General features: G+C 43.9%; 2 protein-coding genes across 4 annotated transcripts; both read left to right on the plus strand.

Annotated features, from left to right (window-relative positions):
* The first annotated feature begins 308 nt into the window (after positions 1 to 308).
* On the plus strand, positions 309 to 11522 carry LOC144277321 (zinc finger and BTB domain-containing protein 8A-like). The gene is made up of 4 exons (XM_077838043.1): positions 309 to 477; positions 1532 to 2502; positions 5586 to 5755; positions 7907 to 11522. The coding sequence occupies exons 2-4, from the start codon at positions 1563 to 1565 to the stop codon at positions 8237 to 8239; spliced, it is 1443 nt and encodes a 480-aa protein (XP_077694169.1). The 5' UTR covers positions 309 to 477; positions 1532 to 1562; the 3' UTR covers positions 8240 to 11522.
* Positions 11523 to 20254: 8732 nt separating this feature from the next.
* LOC144277327 (zinc finger and BTB domain-containing protein 8A-like) lies at positions 20255 to 26969 on the plus strand. Of its 3 annotated transcripts, none has more exons than XM_077838053.1 (4): positions 20255 to 20456; positions 21455 to 22446; positions 24739 to 24908; positions 26096 to 26969. In XM_077838053.1, the coding sequence occupies exons 2-4, from the start codon at positions 21486 to 21488 to the stop codon at positions 26420 to 26422; spliced, it is 1458 nt and encodes a 485-aa protein (XP_077694179.1). In that variant the 5' UTR covers positions 20255 to 20456; positions 21455 to 21485; the 3' UTR covers positions 26423 to 26969. The 3 variants fall into 3 exon arrangements, with proteins under 3 accessions (XP_077694179.1, XP_077694182.1, XP_077694181.1); XM_077838056.1 differs by having other exon boundaries at positions 24739 to 24854; XM_077838055.1 differs by lacking the exon at positions 20255 to 20456 and adding an exon at positions 20905 to 21204.
* Positions 26970 to 27226: the final 257 nt, after the last annotated feature.

Here is a 27226-nt window from a genome sequence, read left to right on the forward strand (position 1 = left end):
GCATTCTGGTGCCTTGAGGGGCAAGTGGGCGTGAGGCAGGACAGGGCATTACACTCCCTCAGGGGAAGAGGCGGGTGTGTGGCAGATGGATCTTGGGCACCAAAACCCCTATAGTACACAAAGGTGTGAGAAGGAAGAATCTAGGGCATCACGTTTCCCTCCTGGGGAGCATGTGGGGCTGTGGGTGTGAGAAGAGGAAAGCGCCACCCTGGAAGGGAAGCTCAGGCAGCGGAAGCTGCTGGGTTGTGCCTGCAATCGGAGCGTTGCCCCTTTAATTGTGTCCCCAGCCCTCGGGCGTCTCTGTCCAACGCCCACGTCAGCAAATACCTTTTGTTTCTCTCACGTTCGGGCTTCCAGGGTTTGGGGCGGCGGGACCCGCCACTTGCACTGAAGCCACACGGAGCCCGGCCCGCGGGTTTGGGGATCCCGCCTCCTGCTCTCTCCGGCTCGGCAGCTGCCGCCCGCGGAACCCAGCCGGTAAGTGGCGGCGGCGCAGCCCGCCGGCAGACCGGCCTGGGCGTTGGGGTGCGGGGGCTGAAACGGCCCCAGAGCCAGCCGAAGGCCGGGGGCGGCGAGCCGCTCCCGCGGGCTCTGACACGAAGCGGGCCGGGGCCCTTCGGCGGACGCTCCCGGGCCCAGGCGCTCTCCGGAGCCGAGCTTCAGCCCCGCGTGAGCCGCGTTTGCCGAGAGACCGAAGCGGGCGCCATTTGCAGCCCCGGGCGCGGCTGTGAGGGGCCGGGGACGGCAACAAAGGGCTGGCGGGAAGCGGGTGCGGGGCGAGAGCAGGCGGAGGGGGAGACGGGTTCGCACGCAGGCAGCCAGACCGGGATCGGGGCCGAGCGAGGCGGCGCGGGCAACGCCGGGCGCGGGCGGCAGGTCTCGGGGGGGAAGGGGGGCGGGGGCCCGGCGGGAGCCGCACAAAGCGGGAGGCTTGAGCCTGAGGAGAACCCCCGCCGGGGCGAGCGGGTGTCGGCGCTGCAGCCGCCCGGGCAGCCCACAGGGCCCTGCCGGGCTTGAGCCCCACGGCGCCTGGCCCGCTGGCGGCCGCCGGCTGCCCCCAGCTCCTGTCGGGCACTGGCGCCCCGGCCGCTGGGGAGGGCGGCCGGCACTGCGGGCTCCAGTCGCTAGGCGCTGCTGCCCCTGGTCGCTGGGCGGGCGTGTCTCGCGCCGTCGGGCGTCCCTGGCTCCCGATGGCTGAAGGACCAATGCGGACTGGCCGCGCGGGTGAGTGACAGCGCCCTCCGCCAATGTCACGGCGCGGGAGCCCGGCCCGGCGGCTTCGGTGCCCGTGGCGAGTTTGCTGCCGCGGCTGCTGGCCGCGGTTTCGGTCTCCCTCCGTGCAGAGGATGTGACCGTCGTGGTGCTGGTCTCGCCCCTCTCGTCCCTGTGCTGATGTGGGCTGTTCCTTCGGAAAAAGAAGGAATGGTCTCCGTGCATACTGTATTTCCGAAAGACCGCTGCTTTTAGAATTGGGTTCCGCAACTCTGGTTTACATGTAGCATGTCAAGATTGTAATTATTCTTTATTGTAGAGCAACGCTTCCTGTTACCCTTTTTTTTGGAATGGAGATTTCTTCCCATCAGTTTCATCTCCTGCAGCAACTAAATGAGCAGCGCAAGCAAGATTTATTCTGTGACTGCTGTATTCTGGTTGAGGGGAAGGTTTTCAAAGCACATCGAAATGTGCTGTTTGCCAGTAGTGGTTATTTCAAAATGCTCCTTTCCCAGGGCTCAAAGGAGACAAGTCAGCCAACGACTGCTACCTTCCAGGCATTTTCTCCTGACACATTTACAGTTATTCTGGATTTTGTGTATTCTGGCAAACTCTCTCTCACTGGCCAGAATGTCATTGAGGTCATGTCAGCTGCTAGCTATCTTCAGATGACTGATGTTATTAGTGTTTGTAAGACCTTCATTAAGTCATCACTGGACATCAGTGAGAAGGAGAAGGATAGATATTTCAGCCTGTCAGACAAAGATGTAAATTCCAATGGTGTGGAACGCTCATGCTTGTATGGTGCTGACTGGAGAACAGAAAACAGTCCCCCTCATTCTCACTTAAATCCTGATCAAGGGACTTGTGTGATGAGTGGAAATGCTTGGAGCAATTTCAGCTACTATCCAACTTCTCAAAGAAATTCGCAGCAGCAGCTGGCCAAACATGACCAAAGGCAGGATTCCATTAAAAAAACTAGACATTTAGGATTGCAACAATCCTCTGACATTCCCCATTATAAATCAAGCAAGCTTGAAGACCGATCCTCAGACCCTACTAGCCACATTTCTCAATCTGAAGAGGAAGTCCAAATTGACACAGAAATTGACTCTGCCCATGCTGGGTACCAATATGGTCAGGGGTCCGATGTGATGCCAAGGAGCTTGGCTGTGTCACAGCAAGAGCATGAATCACCCCATTCTTCTAGCAAGTCAAAGTCCTCAAAAGCAGATGAGCAATATGGCAACATGCCCTCAATTTTAGGTGTAATGGGGAGCTGGGCTGAAGGTAAGAGTTGGTCATTTGTACCTCTCCCCTCAGTTTCTTTCAAAAATGTTGTTGAATCTTTACTGTATGAAAGTTACAATGGAAAATTTATATAACAATCTATTATATCACCAGCTCTGTCAATGGGGAAGTATGTGTGACTGCACCCAAAATGCAGGGGGAGGGAATACATTCAGCTGCATTGCCTAGAAATGCAAGATTGGAAAGTAACATTCCCTAAGTGGTACAACTCTGTTACGGCTGCCTACAGTGTCTTTCTACTTTAAGTCACTAACTTTTGAATTGGTTCTCAAGCTTTGGAAGGATTCCAAAATGGGGTGAGTTTCACAAAATTAGAGCTCTCACTTCTTTTCCTCTCCCACTGTAATTCTGTTGCATTAACCCCTATGCCCTTAGGTAGACACAGAAACAAAAGCCATGTATTAAAGGTATACTAGGGATCTTGGGATAGGTTCTCAGCTGGAGTAAATTTGTAGCTCCATTGACCTATATTCCCTTTATTTTTGCTATATCTTTTTTAAGATATGGTGACCAGAACTGAACACTATTTCCTAGTGCAGGTGTACCATCCGACAGTATTATCTTTTTACATTATTTTTCAGTCCCGTCCTTTTACATTCTAATACTTGTTGCTTTACCATTGACTTCTGCTCAGTATGCAGCATTGCTGAGCTGTCCATCATGATATCCAGGTCTTTCTTTCCTGAGGGTTTACAGTTAATGTGGAGCACTGTACGGTGTACACACAGTTCCAACTCATGAACTATGAGCTGTTTGTGAAAGCACACTCTCAGTAGTTGATTTTAGCCACAATTCTCTTTTTAGTAGAGAGAATATCACAAGAGGCTACTAGTTCAAGCTGGAACCAACGTGGGGTTGTTTTTTTCCTAGGAAAGGTATGTAGGGTCAAAGTCTTAAGTTCTTATAGAAGTATTAGAATTTTGGCAGAGACTGGCAGCTAAATCAGGCCAGCCTTTTCAGGTCTCAAACTTTGTGATTTTTTTTTTAAATTTATTTCTGTTGATTAAAACTTCTCATATGTCCATGTTCCCAAAACATCTTTTGAAATTATACTGTAATAATTGGACTCTCTCGTGAGTTTTTGCTTTATCACCTCTTCCTTTGGTCATAATTATTGTGCATTACTAATTGTAATGTAATGTTCTGCTAACTACTGGGCAATATAGGCAAAGTCTTCCAGAGAATACATAAGTTTACAAAATTCAAGTTTTAAGTGGCAGGCAACCAAACACTAGAGATCAGATATATGATCTCTTACCAACCAAAGATTCCTGTGGAAGGTGAAGGGTGTCAGAATGCAGTTTATTTTATCTTGTTTCACATTCTGGGAAGGCACTGGCTTCTTTGCTCCTCACATTCATGCAACAGAGCAGAAGTAGGTGTTGGGATTCTGTCCAAGACCTCTTCCACTTGACTTATCCAGAACAACTCATCCAATTCTAGAAGAAAACTTCATCCAGTTTTCTGGAATCCAAAAACTCAGTCTGACTCTAGCTGGTCACTCAAGTTACTTTTTTAGGATGTAACAGCTCTATGCCCACACTAGCTAGGCCCAGACACAGGGGTTTTAGGTACAAGATTATACCATGATTCTACATCATATCACACAGTACACAGTTTCCTAGCTACTAACATTTATGCTTCTTGAATCTAATCGGTTTACACATTGTACGGATCGAGTAAGGACCAATCATGTTGCAGATTGTGTAAAGACCAATCACTTATGTCCTCACCTGATTTACATTTCAAGCTTATCAGTTCAGCATGTTCCCACTTATCTCATCTAGCCCAAAAATACCATCTCCAGCATAGCTTGTCACACCCTTGTTTACAGTTTAGCCTTGCACTAAAATCAAGCTATATGCAAGTTTACTCATGCCAAGCAAAATCTATGCCAATAGTAGGGAATCTTGTTCCTCAAAACTACTTTACTGTTAATTGCAATCACCAGTCAAGGAACACTCCCCCTATCCCCATCATGCTTTTTTTTTTAAAGAGCCTGTGGAGGAAGCGAGGAAGGTCATGGTGATGACAACTTTATAATGTGGTGGAAGGGCATAGCAATAGGAGAAAAGATACCTGTGTTCTGTTTCCAGCGGTACTGCTGACTTGCTGTATGATCTTAGGCAAACCATTTAGGTCCCAGTCCTGTAAATACTGAAGTCAATAGGACTATCCACATGCTTAATTAACTGTAAGTATAAAAAAAGGGTTGTGTGTTTTTTGGTTTTTTTTTATTAAAGGATTGGGGCCTAAAGCTGTTTATCTGTAAAATGGGGATAATAATGCTTATTCCCTGGTGAAAACCATTATGAAAGTGCTATGTAGTTGTTTGCCATTGTTAACCTAAAAATTGGGGGCGGGAATTAATTCCCTGACATATTTTGTTAATTACTGCTTTGGCATTTCAAGCTATTTTATTTTTGAGGCATGAACTTTGTATATTTACGCCTCAGTTCTTCTGCCTTGATCTGCTGGCAGTGGAGCTGTACAGTATAACTACGAAAAAGAAAAGGAGTACTTGCATCTGATAAATTTGTTAGTCTCTAAGGTGCCACAAGTACTCCTTTTCTTTTTGCGAATACAGACTAACACGGCTGCGACTCTGAAACCTGTCAGTATAACTAGTAGAAATGCTAATCTTTCAGACACTAACATTACAAAGGTAGTTAATTTTGAATGGCTGAAATAGCTATCTTATCAAACTCCATTGTTACTATAATCAAAGTGTTTGTCCAGGCTGGCTTATAAACACTAACCCTTCAGTGGCTCCCTAGTTTCATCCTGCAAGTTTGGTCACTATCCTTTATTTTTATTCTTATCCATTCTAGTATAGCCAATTGTTGAGTCCTTTTCTTTTATTCCACTGCTACATATTTAACATGAAAAAACGATGACATCCTGTGGAACTGAAGGGTTGACTTTGAAAGATTTGTGATGTTAATTCACTGCTTTTTATAGTCAACATAACTTATAAATTAGAAAAAGTATTTTAGAATTTGTCATATTATTAGATCTGTTATGATATTTTTCAGGTTTTTAATAGGATTGTTTTGTAACAGATGATCTGCCCAGGATGAGATTCAAGTGCCCATTCTGCACCCATGTGGTGAAGCGAAAAGCAGACCTAAAGCGCCACCTTCGTTGCCATACAGGAGAACGACCTTATCCATGTGAGGCATGTGGAAAAAGATTTAGCAGGCTAGACCACCTAAGTAGCCATTTTCGAACAGTATGTATTTTAGACAAAGACTGCATGGTTTCATTTAATGCATGTACAAGTGTATGTCTTGGAGTATAATGTATGGATGCATATTATTTTACATTACTCAGTCTGCTTGGCATGATTATGCCATTTTTTTTTTTTAAAGCAAGGTTAATATAAAATGGCACTCTTGGTTTAAAAACATGTCAACGTGAAATTTAATCCTTTTGAAAAGGGATGAATTTCATCCTTGTTTAGAGGGCCTGCAAAAGGGCTATGTACAATTTAAGACCTCCAGATAGGGTATAGGCCTTGTGTGAGCCCTTTGGAGATGGGTGAATGTTGCTCAAAAGGAACTGAAAGTAGTATTTGGCACTACTCCTACCCCTTTCCATTTCTTTGTCTTAAAAATCACTTCTCCCTCTTCCCTGTTGCTCTGTGAAAGACTCCTATAAATGAGGAAACAAACTGACTAACCAATTTGACTATACAAAAAGTAAAACTGAAAATACAGAATTTTTCTTAAGTGTTAGTACAGTAATAGGTAGACTTACACACAAGTGTAGCTCTTTTAAATTTTGGCTTTGTTCCTTTAATCCCTATTTAATTGTCTTTTAAAAATAAGTTCAGGAATAAGGTAAAACTGGTGGTACTGGGGGAAATAAGCTGTAATATTTGAGAAGGGATCTGGCAGGGTGGATGGAGAACCTAGAGCAGGGTGGGCAAACTTTTTGGGCTGAGGGCCACATCTGGGTGGGAAAATTGTATGCAGGGCAGGGGGTTGGGGTGCAGGAGGGAGTGCAGGGTGTGGGAGGGGGTGTGGTGTGCAGGAAGAGGCTCAGGGCAAGGGATTGGGGCAGAAGAGGGGTGTGGGGTATATGAGGGGGCTCATGGAAGGCGGTTGGGGTGCGGGGTGCAGGAGGGAGCTCAGGGCAGTGGATTGGGGTACAGGAGGGGTGTGGCGGGGGCTCAGGACAGGGGGTTGGGGTGTGGCGGGGGCTCAGAGCAGGGGGTTGGGGTGCGGGGTTCAGCAGTGGGCGCAGGGCAGGGGGTTGGGGAGCAGGAGGGGTGCAAGGTGCAGGCAGGGGACTTAAGGCAGGGAGTTGGGGGGTGGGGATGCAGGAGGGGTTCGGGCTCCGGCCTGGCACCGCTTACCTAAAGCAGCTCCAGGGTGGCAGCAGTGTGCACCCGGGCCAGGGCAGGGGCCTCACGCCACACCACCCCAGGAAGCAGCTGGAACCACTTCCCTGTGCCCTTCCCCTTCTTCCTCTGCCTTCCCCCCAAAAAAGACTACCACTCAAACCAGAGGACTTCATTAACTGTCAACTTACCTCATTTCAGGCCCAAAGCTAACTGTTTTCCACACACATTTGGCACCTTCTCGTTTATATTGTTGAAAAGTTACAACAGAAAAATAATAATGAAACTTGTTATTTACCCTTAAGGAATTAATCCGACATCCATCTTAATGAATGAATAATTATTTTGTGTCACCTATTTATTAGGTTCATGTTTTTGGACCCTGACAGGTTGAAAATTATGTGTGTCAGTAACATATAGATCTGTAGGACGATTACAGAAAGATGAAATCAGATGATCTGTGACAGAAATCTTTGGTATACATACACACAAGCCTGTATGCTCTCCCTCTTCGTATTTTTATTTAGTAAATTTTGTATTTGAAAGTGAAATCTGAAATTGTTGAATGAGCACAGTTCTGTCATACTACTTAAGTAACAAATCACAATTTTTTGTTGCAGATTTTTTTAAATTCCCAGTTATGAAATAATAAAGCCAGAACTCAGTTCACTGGGGGTGGTTAGAATTTTCCTATGCTGCCTGGATTCTTAACATTAAAAGTTTAATTTCTCAACCAGGCCTGTCCTTGAGGACAGAATTATAAACTTTAAACTGAGACAGAACTTTTCAAAAAAGGCAAGTGCTCTGTAGTGTTGAGATCACAACACAGGGTTTTCAGCTCCCCTGTGAATCTCCTTTTGGGCTACTCAGTAGGTTTGTTTAAATCAGCCTAAATTAATTTTTTTTATAAACCTGTGAAGCACAAAGTTGTCAAATGATATCTGACTGCCTCTTCACAAAACAAGAACACAGAACTTGTTTGGCTATCCTACTCTTATGGAGGAAAATACCAGCTTTTATCCATTTCAATTTTCACAGATTCATCAGGCCTGTAAGCCAATCTGCAGAAAGTGTAAGCGCCATGTGACTGAGCTGACAGGGCAAGTGGTCCAAGAGGGGACAAGACGTTACAGACTCTGTAATGAGTGTCTGGCTGAAGCCGGCATAGACAGCATCCGCATTGACTTGGAGGCTGAACCACAGCTTGAATTTCCACAAGAAGGGGATAAAGATTCCAGGTGGCACTACAGTGAAGACAACAGATCGGATGTGGAGATTGTGGAGGATGGGTCTACTGACTTGGTCATCCAACAGGTTGATGATAGTGAAGATGAAGCAGAAGAACAGGAAGTAAAGCCAAATATTAGGTAGTAGTGAGTGAACTGAGAATTAGTAAATCTCCCCTCTTACATTGACTTCCAGTGTCTTGACCATTAGCCCCAACCAGCCTGTTGTTAATATACAAAGATCTACTATATTGGCTTCTTATGAACTTGTCTAAACTTGCATGCATTTATGGACATGCCATTGAGTCCATTTTGAATTTTGTTACTCAAAATATCAATATTTTGCTTCATTAGAAAGAATCCATCCTGCGATGGAATAATGGATGAACAATGAAACTGAACTACTACGATAACTTTATAGCAGACAGTGGGTCCCTTCTCAAACCTTTTTCGTTGTGGGGAGGGGTAAAAAACACTTTAAAATTTCACATTTCACTGTAAATTACCCTATTTTAAAACTTTTATAGGCGGCGGGGGGGAAGAGAGCGCGGAGTTTATATCCAGTATCGCCTGGTGACAGCTAAGTATAACAGGGTAGCCCAGTATAGAACATAAACAAAATTTTCTTTAAAATCCAGAAATGAGGGTGCCCTTCCATGGAATTTAATAACTTCTTGATATCAAGTTTAGAGAAGCCAGGAAAAACTTTCAGAAATATTGTATATAAAATGTTTTAGATGTGATAGCACATATCTGGAAAAGCACTTTTTTGTAAAACTTCTAATAAGAAAAAAACAGTAGCAGACCATTCATTCAGGAAAACTTTTTCCCAGAAAATAAACAAATGGATATAACTTCTAGTCAATGCATCACAGATCAAGTGATGTCTGAGAGAAATCATTCATTGATACTGCTAAATGTCTTATTCACTTTGAAAATCGGGAATACTCGTTCTTTCCATCAAAATCCACTCAGTCTTTTGTTAACTACCGAAGGAAAGCAATTTTTTAAAATAATGAATTTTTGTACTTCTCAAAAGTGCCAAATTGACATGACTGAGAATTGTATGTAGTGTAGTTGTAGCTGTGTCAGTCCCAGGATATTTAGAGAGACAAGGTGGGTGAGGTAATACTTTTATTGGACCAACTTACGTTAGTGACAGAGACAAGCTTTCGAGCGACACAGAGCTCTGACCTGAAGAAGAGCTCTGTGTTGCTCAAAAACTTGTCGCTCTCACCAACAGAAATTTGTTATAATATAAAATATATTATCTCACCCACCATTACTGAGATTTGTTAGTTATAAGAACAGGTACAACGCTACCAATGGCAGTTCAAGCTTCCCAAAACTATTGTAAAGTAAACACCTTCAGGGGTGAAAAGGGTTGTTTTAGCCTTCATGCTAGTTCCTTCCTTGTCCCCTCATTACATTCTCAACAATGGTCTCACAGCTAACTAACCTGTACACCTGGTAATTAGAAACTGAACTAATGCAAACTAATTTTAATCTAAGCCACCGAATATTTTGGTCCATAGTGATCTGTACTCAATTTGAACTGGTAAGTTAAAGGTAATGTTCCCAATGTCATTCAGTCACCAAGAGGACCTTGTAATCTTCTTTTCCTAAGCTTTCTCAGTGAACAATATACCCTGAAAACATACATACAATTTGTTACTTTGTCTACAATTAGAATACAAGAGGTGATTAGTGCCAACCAGAGAATGTTGTTGAGACAAAATAAGCCACTTTTACTCTCTGATATAGTGAGTTAACCAGCACTGCAAACATGAAACAAACACATGCATGCTACTAGTGTGCTTTTCTACAATCTCATTTTGGACAGAAATAATCTGTAGTTGGATGATTTAAAGATAATTGGACATAATTATTAAAAGCTTCATCCTGCCCTCATGGAAATTACAGGTGTTATCATTTATTTCAGTGGGTGCAGGATTATGCCCTAAATTTCTATTTTCCATAAATCCTTGCTTGTCTGAATTTTTCTCTGATAGTAAATTGCAGGTTTTATCTCTTTGCACTATATCAATAAGCATGCTTGCCTGACGTCTAGATTAACTACAGCAACGTTACAAAAGTGTACTATTGTAACTTCTCTACCCATTTACATCTTTACATAAGTGGATTTCAAGTAGTGCTTTTAAAGATGCGTAATCTTAATTTAATATCTGCATTACCTGAGAGAGCAGCATTTTCTTTTTGGGATGTTGATAGCTAGCAGGAATGTTAAATGAAAACCTGGGCAATGCCTTCCTGGAGATCATAGACTGGGTCCTAAATTTCTATACTGGCAGAGGCTGAGAGCAGTCCAGAAGTAGCATGCTCATCTTCTAGGGAGAAGAATACCCTCTTTCACCTTTGTCTGCCTCAGAAACAGTGTTCACTGCCTCAAGAGAAAGCCTTGTCCGTTCTTTTTCATATGGCAGAATGGGATGACCAGAGGTGGGCTCTGATAAAACAGGGAAGTGAAAGGAGATTGCTTATGGGCTCCTATAGCTGATTTTAATTTTAATTATAATTATTCCAGATTTTCTCCTGCTATCACCTGTTTAAATTTGTTTTATGTTCCTTTTCACGCAGAAATTTGCACAATGGGTTTGCTCTGAAACTGCACAGAAAACTCTTAAAGTTTTCCACTTTCCACAAAATTCCTGTAGTGGCTGGCAGAGGCAAGAAATCCAAGCAGACTTCTTCCATTTCTGCCAGAACTCCTAATATACTACAATTAAAACTTTGTAAAATATTCCATGACCAACCTGAACTAACTTTCAGACCTAACAAAGGAATGAAAATAGAGAGACTGAATGGCTTCAGAGAGCAGTTAATTTAGTAATTTGCTCACAGAAACCTGATTTACAGGTAAGAGGGAAAACTCCTGTTCAATCAGTAGTCAGCCACAATAAATTCCAGTTAGTAATAAATTCCACTGTGCCAGAATATTGAGCAATCATAGGAAATGATGGGGAGAGGGCTTTAGGGCCACGCACATAACCTGGGCTACATCTGCTGAGGATGACATCTAGTGTGTAGCCTATTGCAATGGTTTTCAAACGGCAGGTCGTGACCCAGTACTGGGATGCGGCGGCTCTGGTCAGCACTGCTGACTGGGCCGTTAAAAGTCCTACCTGTTCTGATGCTTCGCTGTGCCACAGAAGCAGCCAGCAGCAGGTCCGGCTCATAGGCAGGGGGGTCACGGGTCTCTGCGCGCTGCCTCTGCGTGGGCAATGGAACCTGGGGGGTGGGGGTGCCTGTGGGCGAGCGCCACACAGCTGCTTGTGTGCCTCTGCCTAGGAGCCGGGCCTGCTGCTGGCCGCTTCTGAGGCGTAGTGTGGTCCGCAGTGCCAGGACAGGCAGGAAGCCTGCCTTAGCGCTGTCGCTGACCAGGAGCCGCCTGAGGTAACTCCAATCCCCAGCCCTGAGCCCCCCCAAACCTGGAGCCGATTCCTGCACCCCAAACCCCTCAGCCCCAGCCCAGAGTCTGCACCCCCACCCCTACCCCACCCTGAGCCCCCCAAACTCAGCCCCCACCTGCACTTGAATCCCTGGCCCCACCCCAGAGCCCTGACCCCCTCCTGCACGCCAACCTTGGCCCGGAGCCCCCTCCAACACCCTGAACCCCTCACCCCAACCCTGAGCCCCTCCCACACCCCGAGCCCCTCCTCCCCAGCTCAGTTGGGTCACGGGCCATCAACACTTTTCTTCAACTGGGTCGCCAGAGAAAAGGTTTGAAAACCACTGGTCTATTGGGTATGTGGGGTTTTTCTTTTTAGAGCATAGACATGCTGGTCTGAGTCAGGATATTTGATTAGGTGGACATTTATCTATCTCCAGGAGTGGTCAATAGCAGATGCTTCAAAAGAAGGTACAAAACCCCTGTAATGGGCAGGTCTGGAACAACCTGCTCACATGAGGGAAATTTCTTCCCAACACTAGGCAGTTAGTGGCTGGCTGTGTCCTGACGCACAAGGGTTTCTACAGTTTTAAATACATTTATCCAAGATAATGTAACCAGATGTTTTTATCTGTCATGTCTAGTCCATTTTGAAAATTTTATTAAGCTATGAGACTATCTTGAGGCAGTGATTTCAACAGGTAAACATGTTTTGTATTTTAAAGTATGTTTTATACTTGCCTTTTTAATTTGATTTATTCACATATTTTTGTACTGCAAAACATGGTAAACAGAAGTGCCTGACGCTCTTTATCATTCATCATTTTACATACTTTATCATGTTCCCTCTGTTCCTTTTCTAAATGTAAATGGTCCTAATTTTTTAAACATCTCCTCTCATGAAAACCTTTTGCTTCTAATCACTTTCTTTGCATGTTAGGTAGTAATGTCATACAATTCTTCTCCAGGAGCCCCCTCTCTTTATGCCCAGAAAAAAAACCATAGCCTGGCTGAGCAAATTTTAATGGAAATGGGGCTGATATCCTGCTGGCTTCATAGGACTGTTCAATAGAAAAAGTAACCTATCTGGCAAAATCAACTGATTGTAATACTCCCTTCTTGGTACTCTGCCAGACTACAGATAAGTCAGCTGACTTCCTGCACTTCTAAACATCTTGAGAAGCTGTTCACAATTGTCGCATTGACTTCCTCTCCTGTCAAGGACATGACTGGGATGTTGGCGGTCATGCCTAATGGTCAGAGCTACGGGAGTAGCCAGGCCTGGAGGTTAGAATGGAGCCAAGTTGGAGTCAAAATTCAGGGCCACGGGACATGTAGGGACAGAGGCAAGAGCAGAGCTGAGGGGCACAGCCAGGGGTCAGAAGCCAAATGTCAGATCCAATGGGTGAGCCGGAGATTTGGTCAGGAAGCGGACCCAGACTTCTCAAGGGCAGGGACAGAAGCGGGTACAGCAAGCAGGATCAAGTGCAGTTGCAGTTAGGGAATGCGCTGAGCAGTCAGCAAGGTCTGGGTATTGCTGGGTTAAACAGTAATTAGCTCTACCCCTCCATCAATTAGGTAGCCTGTTAAGATCAGCTGTGTCCAGTGTGGTGTTAGGAGACTGTCCCTGCTGCAACTGGCTCCTTGACAGTACTTCCCCCATCCAAGGGCGTGGTCTTTCTGGCTCCTTACCTTTCACCATGAGTATGAGCTCCAGAGCATGGACATTCCCTTCTGGTTCCCAAGATTGTTCTTTGTGGCCATAATTCTCCCCCTCCACCAGGTAGTAAAGTCAATCTCGGATTCGCTTAGACTCCAGGATTTCTCAGACTTTGTATTCAGCCTGACCCTGAACCTTCATGGGAGGATAGTGGAGTGGAGCAGCCAGGGAAAGGATTTTCTGTGTAAGGTTTCAGGGGGTCATGTGAAAAACTGGGTGGACTTTCAGGTATTTGGGCAGCTAGCTTTGGCATGCTACCCAGCTGATTTGTTCAGTAATCTTGAATGGACCCATGTATTGACAGTCTAATTTGGCATATGGGCAGGAGGATTTGAGATTTTTAGCAGACAGACTTTATTCCCCCACAGTAAGTGTTGGTGCAACTTGGTGGCTTTGGTTAGCATGATGCTTGTATGTTTCCTTGGCAGCTTCCAGATGCTTTGTAAGTTCCTGGAGAACTTGGTGAAAGTGGATAATGAGATCTGTTGCAGCAGGAACTTGAGTCTGCAAGAGTGACTAGATTGAGACAAGGGTGAAAACTAATGGGTATAAAATCGACTGTATTTGGAGGTAAGGATCGAGTTACTGTAAGCAAATTTGGCATATGTCAGGAAAGTGACCCAGTCTTCTTGGCGGTAGTTAAGGAAGTATCGACAGTATTGCTCGAGGATTTGATTTTACCTGCTCTATCTGCCTGTTGGCCTGCAGGTGGTAGGCTGAGCAGATGAAGAGTTTAATTCCAGGAGTTTAGAGTTTGCCCCAGAACTGGCAAGTGAATTGTGGGCCCTGATCAGATACTATTCTAGATGGCAATCTGTGGAGATGAAAAACATGGTTTTGGAAAAGGGAGGCTGTTTCCTCAGTGGTGGAGAGAGTGAAAAGAAATAGTGTGCCATCTTAATGAAGAGATCAACTGCAACCAGGATGACAGTGTAACCTTGGGAGCGAGGTTGTTCTACAATGAAGTCCAACAAGACCACACAGCAGGGCTGAGGTGGGGTGGGCAAAGACAAGAGTAGAACAAGCAGTTTAGCATGTGGGCACTTGCTCCAAAAGCACAGGTTGCAGGAGCTGACTTTTTTTTTTCTTTTCTTCTTCCCCTCCCCCACATCACTACTCACCCCTGGCCATCAGAAACTTCATACCACCAAATTCTGAGTTTTATGGAAGCCAAAATGACCAGCCACTGGCATACCCTGGCAAATTCTCAACACTTCAAGTCTGGGTTGACATTTTGGAATGTAAAAGCACTTCTCATGATACAGTAGACCATTGAGCAAATGGAAATCCGAGTTGAGCAGGGTGTCAGAGGTATCCCGCCTCTGACAGATTTTGGCCGCTTGCTGGTCTTTTGGGAGTAGCGTCTGAATAAGGGACAGCAAATCCTGGGCTGTGGTTCCACAAAATTAACTGATCGTAGCACAGTGGCTCGGGAAGCAGTGTTCAGTTCGGCATATTTGTCTGTGTGGGAAAGGGCATCTGCTTTCCCATTTTGTGACCCAGGGTGGTAGGTAACGATGAAATCAAACCTGATAAAGAAAAGTGGCTAATGGATCTGCCATTGATTAGGATTATGGGCCTAAAAGATATTCTAAGTTCTTTGAATCAGTAAGACCTGGACTGGGTACCAACCCCCCTCCAAAAGATGTCTCCATTCTTCGAATGCTCTTTTGATTGCGAGCAGCTCCTTGTTCCAGATATCATAGTTTTCTCAGCAGTGGTTAGTTTGTAGGAATAATATACACAAGGATGGAGTTGGTTATGGGGGCCTTCATTTTGCAAAAGTACAGCCCTGATTGTGAAGTTTGAGGTATCTGCTTCCACAGTAAAAGGTTTGGCAGAGTCTGAACGCACAAGAACAGAAGCTGAAGTGAAACCTTTATTTAGCTGATCATATCTAATCATATCTCTGCCAATCAGACAAAACAAAATCATTTTTGGAGGAGTGCAGTTATCATTGACGCTAGCTGGGAAAAGCCTTTCAAGAAGTGCCAACAAAAATTGCTAAACTTCCTTGACCTCCTTTTGGGGCATTCCACCTAGCGATGGCAGACACTTTCCATGGGTCCATTGTTAGGCCTCCTGGAGAAATTATGTAACTGAAGAACTTGTCAGTGTCCTTGTCAAATTCACATTTTTTCAGTTTGGCATAGAAGTCATTCTGGTGAAGTCGGACAAGGAAAACATGTTGCTCATGTAGCTTCTGGTCTTTGAAGAGAAGAATATCATCTAAATAGAGAACAATAGAACCAGCATGTCCCAGAAAAATTTGTTTTCAAAATGCTGAAATGTGGCCAGAGTGTTACACAGCCCAAATGGCATATCTAAATACTCAATGTCCATATTAAGTGTGGAATGCTGTCTTCCATCTAGCATTGGCCGCTAAGAGCCAGAATTCCACAGCAAGCCTGGTGACTGGCCTATTCACCTGGCATAGGTTCTGAAGCACACTCTCGGAAGTGCAGGGACAATTCAGGTAATCGAAAACATGATCTTGGTCTGCAACCTCTGCAAGGTGTCCATTACCTCTGTCAGGAAGAGAGAAGCCCTAATGGATTCAGCCTCACAGCCAAGCCCAGTCTTTGGTCTTTCTCTCTTGAGCTTCTCAAACTGTCAAGGACACAACTGGGCCATGGGTGGTCAGGCCTAATAGTCAGAGCCATGGGGGAAGCTAGTCTGGAGTTTAGAGCAAAGCTGAGCTGGAATCAAGAATTGGGGCCATGGGACATGTGGGTGCAGAGTTGACAGCAGAGGGTCAGAACCAGGGATCAGAAGCCAAATGCCTGAGCCAATGGGTGAGCTGGAGACTTGGTCAGGAAGCCAGAACCACGGGTGTCCGGGATGAAGAAGAGTAGGAGCTGCACTGGGCACAAAGAGCAGGTGAGGCAGGAGCAGGCACAGAAAGCATGACCAACCACAGCTGCCGGCAGGGAATGCACTGAGCAGCCAGTGAGCTCTGTCACCGAATTAAACAATAGGTAAGTCTGCCCCTCCATCAGTCAAGAAGTTCTAGCTATCAGACAGCCCCTGTCGGGATCAGCTGTGTCTAGTATGTTACTAGCAGACTGCCACTAACTCCTACACCCACCCCAATTGGGTTTCTGTCCTCTTCACTCAAACTGCTTTCACCGAAGTCTCCATTGACCTCTTCCTGAGCAATTCTCCATGCCAGTATTCCATCTTGTTTTGACTTGATCTTTTCCACTCCCTTTTGATACTGTTAATCGCTCCCTTCTCATGGACATTCTATCCTCCCCTGGTTTTCTTCCTACTTTTTTTGACCAATCCTTCAGCATCTGTTTCAGCAGATTCTCTTCCTTTCCACTACTGCCCTCTATGGAGGACCCCCATGGCATTGTCCTGAGCCCCCTCTTCTTTTTCACCTACACTTTGTCATTAGACCTCATCTATTCTTCTGTATGCTGATTGCTCTCAGTTCTAGTGTGGCAAAATAGACTCCTCTTCCTCTATTCAATCTCTCATCACTCACTGGCATTTCATTGTAGGTGGCCTGCACTCCTTTCAAACTTCGTTGCCAAAACTGAATTCTAAACCTTTTCTCCACCCCACCCCCCATCTCCATTCCTGAGCAACACCTCCATTCTTCCTGTCACCTAATCTGCAATCTCCAGGTCACCTTTAATATATTTTTTTCACTGTCTCCCTGCACATACGGTCCATAGCCAAATCTGTCACTAAAATTCTGTCTTTCCTATCTCAGCAGCCAGATCACTTGTCCATGCCCTAGAATTTGAAGAAAAGATTGGGGAAAATGACCACCAACCACAAGAGGAACGAGAGACAGTGAGCCTCCCTCTGACTTCTTAAAAGTGTATCCTACTTAGTGAAAAGTATAGAAATCAATGCAATGAATGGTGATTTAGTGGGTTAATGGACATAGTCCACATAATTCTCAGTGGAAAAAATTGGTAGATACCACTGGTAAGTCTACAAACCTACTGTTTTCTCACACATATCCCATTGTCCTCTATATACCCATCACTTTTTATAAAGGCTAGACACACACCATGTTTAAGGGCATGCCCCAATTGCTAAATGATTAGTTGGGAAGAAGCTTCAGCTTTGAGCAATTTATTTCATAATTGTTCACTACAGGGCTTCTTGCTCCATCCTCTGAAGCATTTGGTGATGCTGTTCACTTTGAGTGACTAGACGGATTATCTACTGGTTAGATTCAGTATGTTAATTCCTATTTTCCTCTGTCTCCCTCTTTCTCCACATCTCTCTCTCTCTCCTTTCTTGGCATAATCGCAACCATGGTCACACAGGAGTACTAATTTGGAGCATCTTGCAGTATGCAGAGGAGGATCATGCTATTTGAACTATCTGTACAGTAGCTATGGTTCACAAGCAGGCTGGATGTTAAATCTATAACAGTCTCAACATCTGAAGATCTTTTAGTATGCAGATCTCAGCTTCATTGTTTCCAGGACACCTCTAACAAAATATGTTAGAAAGCAAATGCAGAGAATAGCCTTCATAATAATTTTTGTTTCCTAGCCTCAGAAGAGATGTTTGTTCTTGATTTTTCTTAACAAGAAACTGTCGTCATTTTAAGTAATGAACATACTTTGGACTTATATAACCTTTCAACAGAGTGTTTTAAAGTGTTTCAGGAATTGTTATGTAACTAACATCCTTCAATTCCAATCAGATTAATAGTTCCACAAAGGGTAACTTACTTAAATTGACTTTTAAAGATGAGTTGCAAAAAACAAAACAAAACCGGACACTAACTGAATATAGTGATATGCTGAATTCCTTACATACTAAGGATAAGAGGAGTGTTCAGCAAAGTTATTTTGAATGCATCAGTTGCCCTGAAGCTGCACATTATTATTCCTTCTCTTTTACAATGTATTATATTATACCTGCTGTATAAGTTCACTAAAAGAGAGGCCTTTTCTAGACTAGGAGAAAAAGGTGCTTTTTCTCCATCAAGTTATCTTAACTCTATTGAAAACCCCACTTAAGACTGGTTTCCCTTTGCACTGAGCAGTTAGCCAAAATTCAGGGATTTGCAGAGTTTTTAGGATCAGAAATTGGTGATATTGTTTTGCAAAAAAATACATAATATCTTGTTTCCCTGAACACCGTAACAAACAACAACAGTTTCTTTTCTCAGAAATCCCCAAGTCTGCCACTCCAATCCCCAAGAAACCACGTCCCTCTGCTTCCTTTCAGGGTCATATTTGCAACTCCTTGTCCCATCTGGCTTTTTGTCTCCAACACACACTACCTGTAGCTCATATCCTCACCTAGAGCCTGCATTTCCAACCAGGGTTAGCACTCTATACAAGTTTCAGAGTAGCAGCAGTGTTAGTCTGTATTCACAAAAAGAAAAGGAGGACTTGTGGCACCTTAGAGACTAACCAATTTATTTGAGCATAAGCTTTCGTGAGCTACAGCTCACTTCATCGGATGCATCCGATGAAGTGAGCTGTATGTCACGAAAGCTTACACTCTATACAAGTTAGCCTTGACCTGCCATGTGATGTGGTAGCTGGGGCAGTAGCCGCAAACCTTGTAGCTATTCTTACTACATAAAGGGGCTTGATTGCCCCTCCTTTTGATCTTGAAAATGCTTGGCACACCCATTGGCTTCAAGGAGGCCTGAGATGGTCTATAGACTCAAGACTCCAACACAGGTAGCCATAAACACCTTTCAGCATAATTTGAATACAGGTTTTAATATTTAGGCTATAACTTGACCTGCAAAAATCAAACTAAAGGTGTTTGACTGTATCTATGTTGGTATTAAGTGGGGTTTTCAATTGATTTAAACTAGCTCCATTAAGCTAACTTAATTCGGGGAGGGGGGGGGAAAACCCTTTTCTCCTAATCCAGACGAGGCCACAAGTAAGGATCAGAGAAGTTAAGATGGGCTGTGGGGTTTGAAGACTAAATTAGGGTACAACAAAATAAGGTAAGTAAAACCATTTGGCTTCTGTGGACTATGGGGGTCAGACAACACTAATACATTGCATGATTTTGTTCTACATACAGTAGGAGGCACATGTGTGATTTCTGACCATTTAAAAATAAATTTAAATTATACACTGAGTGCCCAAATAGTTTATTTTGTGTCTTTCAGCGTTTATAAACACTGAATCTAAAAAACAGTTGTCAGTACAGTACTTAAATACTTTTCAAACTAACTATAACATAGATTATAGGGATTCCAGCTGAGACGAAGCATTAAAAAGGGAATCAGCTGTCAATTTCTTAATTTATATAGAACATTTTAGGAATGATCAAGGAAGATGGTCAGAACACTACTACTACTGCGGGAACACTACAAAAGAAGGGCTGCATGATCTGAATACCCATTTGCTAAACCAAAATTATGGACAGAATGAAAATGACCCTTTTATAATTCTAGCAAGAAGTGTACAGCTGAGAACCTGAAACTTCCAAATCTCATCTACTAAACTGTGCTTCAATACAATCTCTCCCCTCCCTGTGTGTTACTAAGAATTTTTGGGTCATTATTTTATACAGTGCATGCATGTCAATTGTCCATACTTCTGCAAAATCAGAACTAATCGTTATGCTAATGAGCAGAGGTTTTTATACCATGTTACTTGTCCAAGAACTGTTTCCAGTATTGTTTTTTCAAAGAAAAGAAATACCCAACATCAAACTAGCACTGTCCTTTATTATGCACATAGTGACACCTGAAATACAAAGTAAGAAGGATAAACTTTCGTGAGCTACAGCTCACTTTCCGATGAAGTGAGCTGTAGCTCACGAAAACTTATGCTCAAATAAATTTGTGGGTCTCTAAGGTGCCACCAGTCCTCCTTTTTGTATTTGACACGTACACTCTCCCCACCCAAGAAACCCTGGATATTCGACATTTTCACCTTGTTCAACAATGACCGCGCTCCACCGATTGCGGGAAACCGCGACCTGGGCTCCCCGGGGGGAGGGAAACCGCGCGGGCCAAGGCGAGCGCAACCCGAGCGAAGCGGCAGGAAGCGGCCGGGCTTGTGCCCGCTGCGAGCGGAGCGTTGCCCCTTTAATTGTGTCCCCAGCCCTCGGGCGTCTCTGACCAACGCCCGCGTCAGCAAGTGCCTTTTGTTTCTCTCCGCTTCGGCCCTGCGCGTGCGGGACCCGCAAACTGCGGAACAGTGACACGGAGCCGAGCCCGCAGCACCCCCAACCCCGCCCCGGCCCGGCTCGGCGGCTGCCGCCCGCCGAACCCCGCCGGTAAGTGGCGGCGGCGCTGCTATGGCCCCGGCCCGGCCTGGCCCAGAACCGGCCGGGGGCAGCGGCGGGCTCGGCGGACCCGAGGCGGGCTGGGGCCCTGAGGCGGGCGCTCCCCGCAGCCGAGCCGCGCTCGCAGGGAGACCGAGGCGGGCGCCATTTGTAGCCCGGGCGCCGCTGTGAGGGGCCGGGAAGGGCAGCCGAGGGGCTGGCGGCTGCGCAGCGGGACGGAGACCGGGCAGGGGCGGCAGGTCCCGGGCGGAGCCGCACGAAGGGAGGCTGCTGGCCGCGGGGCTTAGAGCGCCCCGTCCCGAGCCGCCTGGCGCGGTGGCCGGGTCACGGGCAGGCAGCCGGGCGAGAGAAGGCGGGGCGGGGGGGTTTCCCTGCGTCGGGAGCCCGCCCGCACCGATCCCCGAGCGGGCGTCTCGGGCCGTCAGGCGGCCCGGGCTCCCTGTGCTCGAAGGGCCAATTCGGACGGGGCGTGCGGGTGATTGACAGCGTCCTCCGCCAATGCCGTGGTGCGGACGCCGGGGCGGTAGTTTCTCTGGCCGCTGAGATTCGTGCAGCTGGCGCTGGCGCCCTGGTCCTGCCGTGCAGAGGGCGCAACCGTGCGAGTGACCGGGGCTGGAGTCGTAGCCCGGTGGCCTTCTCTCGGGCCTGAGCCCTATTGAACCGTAACCCTCATAGCTGTGAAAGGGATGGGTCTTCTTTCCCGTTGCTGAATCCGCAACGGGGCTTGTAAAGTTTTCCCGTGAGTTTTTTGTTCGGTTTTAGGATATAAATGCACAGAGCTGGAGCCTCCAACTGCGGCATCTCAACTGCTCTATCAAAATAGTGTCTCTTCTCTCTTCCTTATGCTAACGCGGGCCAACCCTGCGGGGCGGGGGGGGGACTACATGGTCTCACTGTATCCCTTTATTAAAGAAAAATGTTCTTGAAATTGTGCAGTAACTTTGGGTTTACATGTAGCATGTCAAGATTGTAATTATTCTTTATTGTAGAGAGACGCTTCCTGTTTACCTTCTGTTTGGAATGGAGATTTCTTCCCATCAGTTTCATCTCCTTCAGCAACTAAATGAGCAGCGCAAGCAAGACTTATTCTGTGACTGCTGTATTCTGGTTGAGGGGAAGGTCTTCAAAGCACATCGAAATGTGCTGTTTGCCAGTAGTGGTTATTTCAAAATGCTCCTTTCCCAGAGCTCAAAAGAGACTAGTCAGCCAACCACAGCTACTTTTGAGGTCTTCTCTCCTGCTACCTTCACAGTTATTCTGGACTTTGTATATTCAGGCAAACTGTCTCTCACTGGGCAAAATGTGATTGAAGTAATGTCAGCTGCTAGTTATCTGCAGATGACAGATATTCTGAGTGTATGTAAGACATTCATTAAATCCTCACTGGAGATTAATGAAAAAGAGAAGGATCACTACTTCACCCTCTCAGCCAAAAGGGTCAACAGTAGATTAGACTGCCCACCTTTTTATAGGTCAAGAAGGAAAGTTAAAAGCAACCCCATCCGTTCTCACTTAATTCCAGATCAAAAGGCAGGCACGGTGAATGAAAATTCCTGGACCAATAGCAGCAACCACTCATCTTCACAAATGAATGTCCAACAGCAAGAAACACAATTATCCAAAAGAGGCCAAAAGCTTGGCTCAGTGAAAAAACGCCAAAGGCGTCTTGGACTGTCACAGCCCCATGATTTTCTGAAATATAAATCAAACAAACCTGATGAGGCTAGTGGAAGTTGCAGTGCTTCAGAGACTAACTGCACTTCTCAATCCAAAGAGCAAATTCAGTTTGACACAGAGAATGACACTGCTCATACTGGGTACCGATGTGATCAAGAATCAAAGGTGATACCAAAGAAATGGTCTGTTGCTCAGCTGGAACAAGAACTTTCAAGAACTTCCCCTGTGTATATGGATTTAAAAGCAGATGAACTGTATACCTCTATGCCCACGATTCTAGGTGTAATGGGTGGTTGGAATGAAGGTAAGAGCAGATATAATTGTATACGGTGTTTGTCTTGAGACGTTTCTCAGGGTTCTCTTGAAAAAGATTCTGGGTGTCTGCAAAACCTTGGGAAAGACACAATCATGTGTATATGCCCAAACTTTAAGCTTCATTACACTTCCTTAATTCAGTATAACACCTAAGGAATAAGGAGAGAGAAGCAATATAGTCTAGTGGGTGGGCAACTAAATTCTGAGCCAGAAGACTTGAGATAGATCCTCAGCTGGTGTGACCTCAGTGGAGCTATGAGACAGTTTTACACCAGACTGAGGATCTGCGCCCTAAACTGAGCCAGTTTCTATTCCTGGTTCTACCACTGATCTGCTGTGTGACCTCAGGTAAGTCACTTCATCCCTTTGTCCTTTCCCTCTTCCCCCCTGCTTTATTGGTCTTGTTTATTTAGAGAGTTCCTGCCCCAAAGAGCTTGCAGCTTTTCATGCTAATGTACCTATAGCACAATGGAACCCCAAACTTGGTACCACTAAGTGCTACAGTAATAGCTTGTGCATTTAAATTATTAGACCTACATCCTTCATATAAGTACACGAGTTATCTTATTGACTTCAGTGGTACTGTTCAGATGCATAAGTGTTTGCAAGATGGGGTTCGAGGTTTACCGTATGCAATCAACAGTAGAGATAATATAACAAGTACAGTATAAGAAGAAAGCAATCAGTGTGACCAAAAAAATTAACAGTAATTTGCACTAAGCTATAATCACATTATTGATGATCCACACTTTGCAAAATGCAATATTTACTATTAAACATTTGAAGTCTATATTCATTCATATTGCATATATTTAAGAAATTTTGCAATTCACAGTAAGTTATGCTTGTCAATAATTCTGACGGCAAAAGCTACTGAAACCGTTGAAGGTTCAGAAGCGTTCCTCAATGAGTTACGCTGCAGGAAATGTCTTAAACATTAGTAAAATAAGGAGTACCAAATGGGAGAGGGAAGAGAAGAGTTCTCTATATTCATGTGTACAATTTTAAGGGGAAACAAAACAAGTTGTTTTAAAAAACAACAATGGGGTCCTTATGACCAAAAGTCCATATTAACTGTTGTGGCAGTATGATTGCTGACAGGCTTAAATCTGCTTAGATCTGAGTCACAACTGTGCCTAAAGGAAATTTAGAAAACAGCTTAGTATAGTTTAGTAGTAGCATGGTGCACCATCACAAGTAAGAACCAGACTTGATTCTTGGGTTTAGCCTTTTCCTGAATTGGCACTGGATTGCCATTACTCCAAGGGAGAAGCACCACATTAGCCATTTAGCTGTTTCTGTCTTGAATGTCAGGCAGATCCCTTCTCCATATAAGGCAGAGAGGGAATTGAATGTGGGTCTCCTACATCTCATGAGTGCTCTTGCGACTGGGGTAAAAGTTATGATAGTTATCTTTCCTCCCACATGGGAGCTATTTGGTGAATTAATGTCAAATATGTGAATAATTTCAGGTTGACTGAAACTACATTTTTTGACAAACTACTCATCTGAAAAAAATTCAGTCAGCTCTACCTGGTACCAGCCTACTTACTACCTGAGGGATTGCCTCTCTCTCCATGCCTGCTGCAACTGCTGTGGTCATTAAAAGTGCTTTAGCTAGACCCTCTTCCTACCCCCTCCCTGCCCCCCCCCATTATAAAAGAGAAGAAATGTGAGGGCTCAGACTTAACTTGCTTCCGCACCCTTGGTCCAAAATTGTCTGAATTTTATGACTTTCTGGATATACTGCAAAAGACCTCTGTTTAGGAGGACTTTTGGAGAGGCTTAGAATATGCTTTCTTGAGGAACAGGGAATAGGTGGCTGGCAAAATTCTGTGTAATTTATTTTAATGCTGCTGAGATCTAATTGTATTTTTTGTATAAATTATATTAAGGCACCTTGAGTCTTGGAATGTCGTCTTTATTTCAAATTAAACAAATATTCATCTGGATTCTAAAACATTATCTGAAGCAAAAGTCCAATCTGTAAGCATCTGAAAACCTATGCATGTTAAGGCACCGCTGTATGTAAATAACCTAGTTTAGGGTCAGTCTGTCTAGGACAGAATCCGCTATCTAGATCAGTTCACCAAGTATTTGACTTTTTATTAAGTTGGAAAAATAATGCAGTGAGAGAGCAGAGAAGGAGGGTTGTGGTTGTGTTTTGGATTCTTTTCTCTCAAGTTACAGATTATAGGAAAAGCTAACTTTGCTTCAACAAATTTGTCTAGGGAAGAGACTATTGCTGTTTACCTAACTAATAGGATTTTCTCTGTAACAGATGATCTACCTAAGATGCAATTCAAGTGCCCCTTCTGCACCCATACAGTGAAACGGAGAGCAGACATGAAGAGGCATCTTCGATGTCACACAGGGGAACGACCTTATCCGTGTGAGGCATGTGGGAAAAAATTCACAAGATTAGAGCATCTACGTAGCCATTTCCAAACAGTATGTCATTTGACTAAAGACTGGCTTTCTTGAAAAATGAAATTATGTTCGCAACAGCAGTTTGTTGTCCAGAACCAGCCCCAGAGAGTCACTCATCTTACTGCTCTTCAGTGGCCAGTATAAAATAATTTAGTCGTCTCACTTGTCTCCGTTTAGGAACTGGACAAGCATCTATATCACAACACTAACCATCAAATTTACCATTAAAATTAACGTCTTTGGTGGTAGCATAACCATGGCTTTTGTGGTAAAGAGAGAGACTGAACTACTCTATCTTGCCCCTAAATGTTAAGATGGATGAGGCCTTTTGGCACAATGAAAAGAAACTTGTACTGTAGCTGCATGTGCTGCACCTGTTATGTGCACAAATAGGACTGTACTCTCAAAACTTATGGACTTATTCTTCAGTGGAGACAAGTGCCTTTTACATGTAAGATAATATTTAGAAATAACAAACTGTATGATAACATAGCATTTTCTAAAAAAAACACTAAAGCAGTATTTAAAAGAAAGGGCCATAATAAGCACAACGGGTACAGTTTAGAAAAATTGTCTTCAAATGACTGAGATTGAGTTGTGGAGGAGAACAAAGTAGCCACAGATTGAAAGTAGAAAGCAAAAACTAGCTTTTAATCTACTTAAGAGTTGGAAAATGTGAGTGTAAATCACATTTGAAGTGCTGAAATAATAGTGTGGCATTTTCATTACTTTTTTTTAAGTATCCCATCTTTATTTGTCTTGGTGCACACATACACAATGCCTATGTGAATACTTGGACCCAGTTAATAACTTGGTTTCTAGTTTAAATAAAAAGATGGTTGTAGCACAGAAGCAGTGCATCCTGTCCTAGGTATGCATTTTGTTGCATAAACACATCTGGAAAGAAAAAAGCTTTCCCCTTTTGATAAGCAGATAGAATACTCACTTTATTCGTTGTGTAAGAAACAAGATGAAAATCAAAGATAGTTAATGATCCAGTGTACTTGTACTATAGACTTTTAATAAATGAGTGCAGATCTGTTGGTTCTTGCTCTAGAAGTCTCATTTATAATCCCCTTACTTACTTTTAGGGTGATCTAATGCATTTCTCAGTTTATAAAAATATTACTGTAGATGTTCTTAAAGAAAAAACATTGTATTAACCCTTCTTTGGATGAAAGCTGATTTTCCATTTTAAATCTCTATAGATACATCAAGCCGGCAAACTAATCTGCAGAAAGTGTAAGAATCATGTTACCGACTTAACAGGACATGTGATTCAACAAGGAACAAGGCGCTACAGACTATGTAATGAATGTCTAGCTGAAGCAGATATTGACAGCATTCGTGATGACTTAAACGCAGAACATCCTCTTACTATCTCTCTAGGAGACAAAATTTCTGGGTGGCACTTGGATGAAGAGCACAGATCAGATGTAGAGATGGAGGATGAACCTGATAAATTTGTCATCCAGCAAGTTAATGATGATAACACAGATGAGACAGATGAAAAAGTGAAATCAAATCTTAGATAGTTGTATTTGGAGTGAAATCTATTAGTGCTCATCTCATCACGGACTTACTACATCTTGCCAATTAAGAGACTATGATCTACTTAATCATGAATAGATCCTTTTTAACAATACTGCATGGGAGCAAAATAAGGTCTACAATCTAGTGTGCACATAGTTCCAGACATTCCTTTGTGTCCATAGGAACTTCTTTCCAACTACATTTTTTGCTACAATGTAAAGATCCCTGAAAGTTGGCCAGAAACTGAACATCTGGAGAGCTATTAAAATGACTTATTTTAAGGTAAGCCAAAGACCACCTCAAAGTTCTTATTTAAATGAAAGCGTGAACCATTTTTCTTCCTTTATTTCAAAGCCTTTGTTAGAACAAAGTTGTTTAAGATGTTCTAAAAGGCATTTCTTCATAGGTTTAATGTTCTGCCAGCTGCATCAAAGTAAGAACTACTGAATCAGTTACTATGAAAAACTTACTAAAGCCAGTAGTTAAAATACATATTTTCTGTAAATACTGTATTTAATCTATGTACACTTACGAAAAATGTACATTTGATACTTGTAATAAAATTTTAAAAACTAATTAGAATCTGACTAGTCTGCTTACTAGAATAGCATTTTCTCAAAAAAATGCTACCCATTACTGGTTACAAGAAAAGGCATTTTTAAGAATATCTATATAGAGTAGGTTACGGGATAGAACAGCTACATTTGGATGGAGTGAGTTTGCATCCTCAGATGAACAGGATTCACACTACTGAAGCTTTTTAATTTAGACTACCTATAAACAGAGTTGCTTTAAATAAGAATATT

This window comes from Eretmochelys imbricata, chromosome 19, assembly GCF_965152235.1.
Source record: "Eretmochelys imbricata isolate rEreImb1 chromosome 19, rEreImb1.hap1, whole genome shotgun sequence".
Lineage (NCBI taxonomy): Eukaryota > Metazoa > Chordata > Testudines > Cheloniidae > Eretmochelys > Eretmochelys imbricata.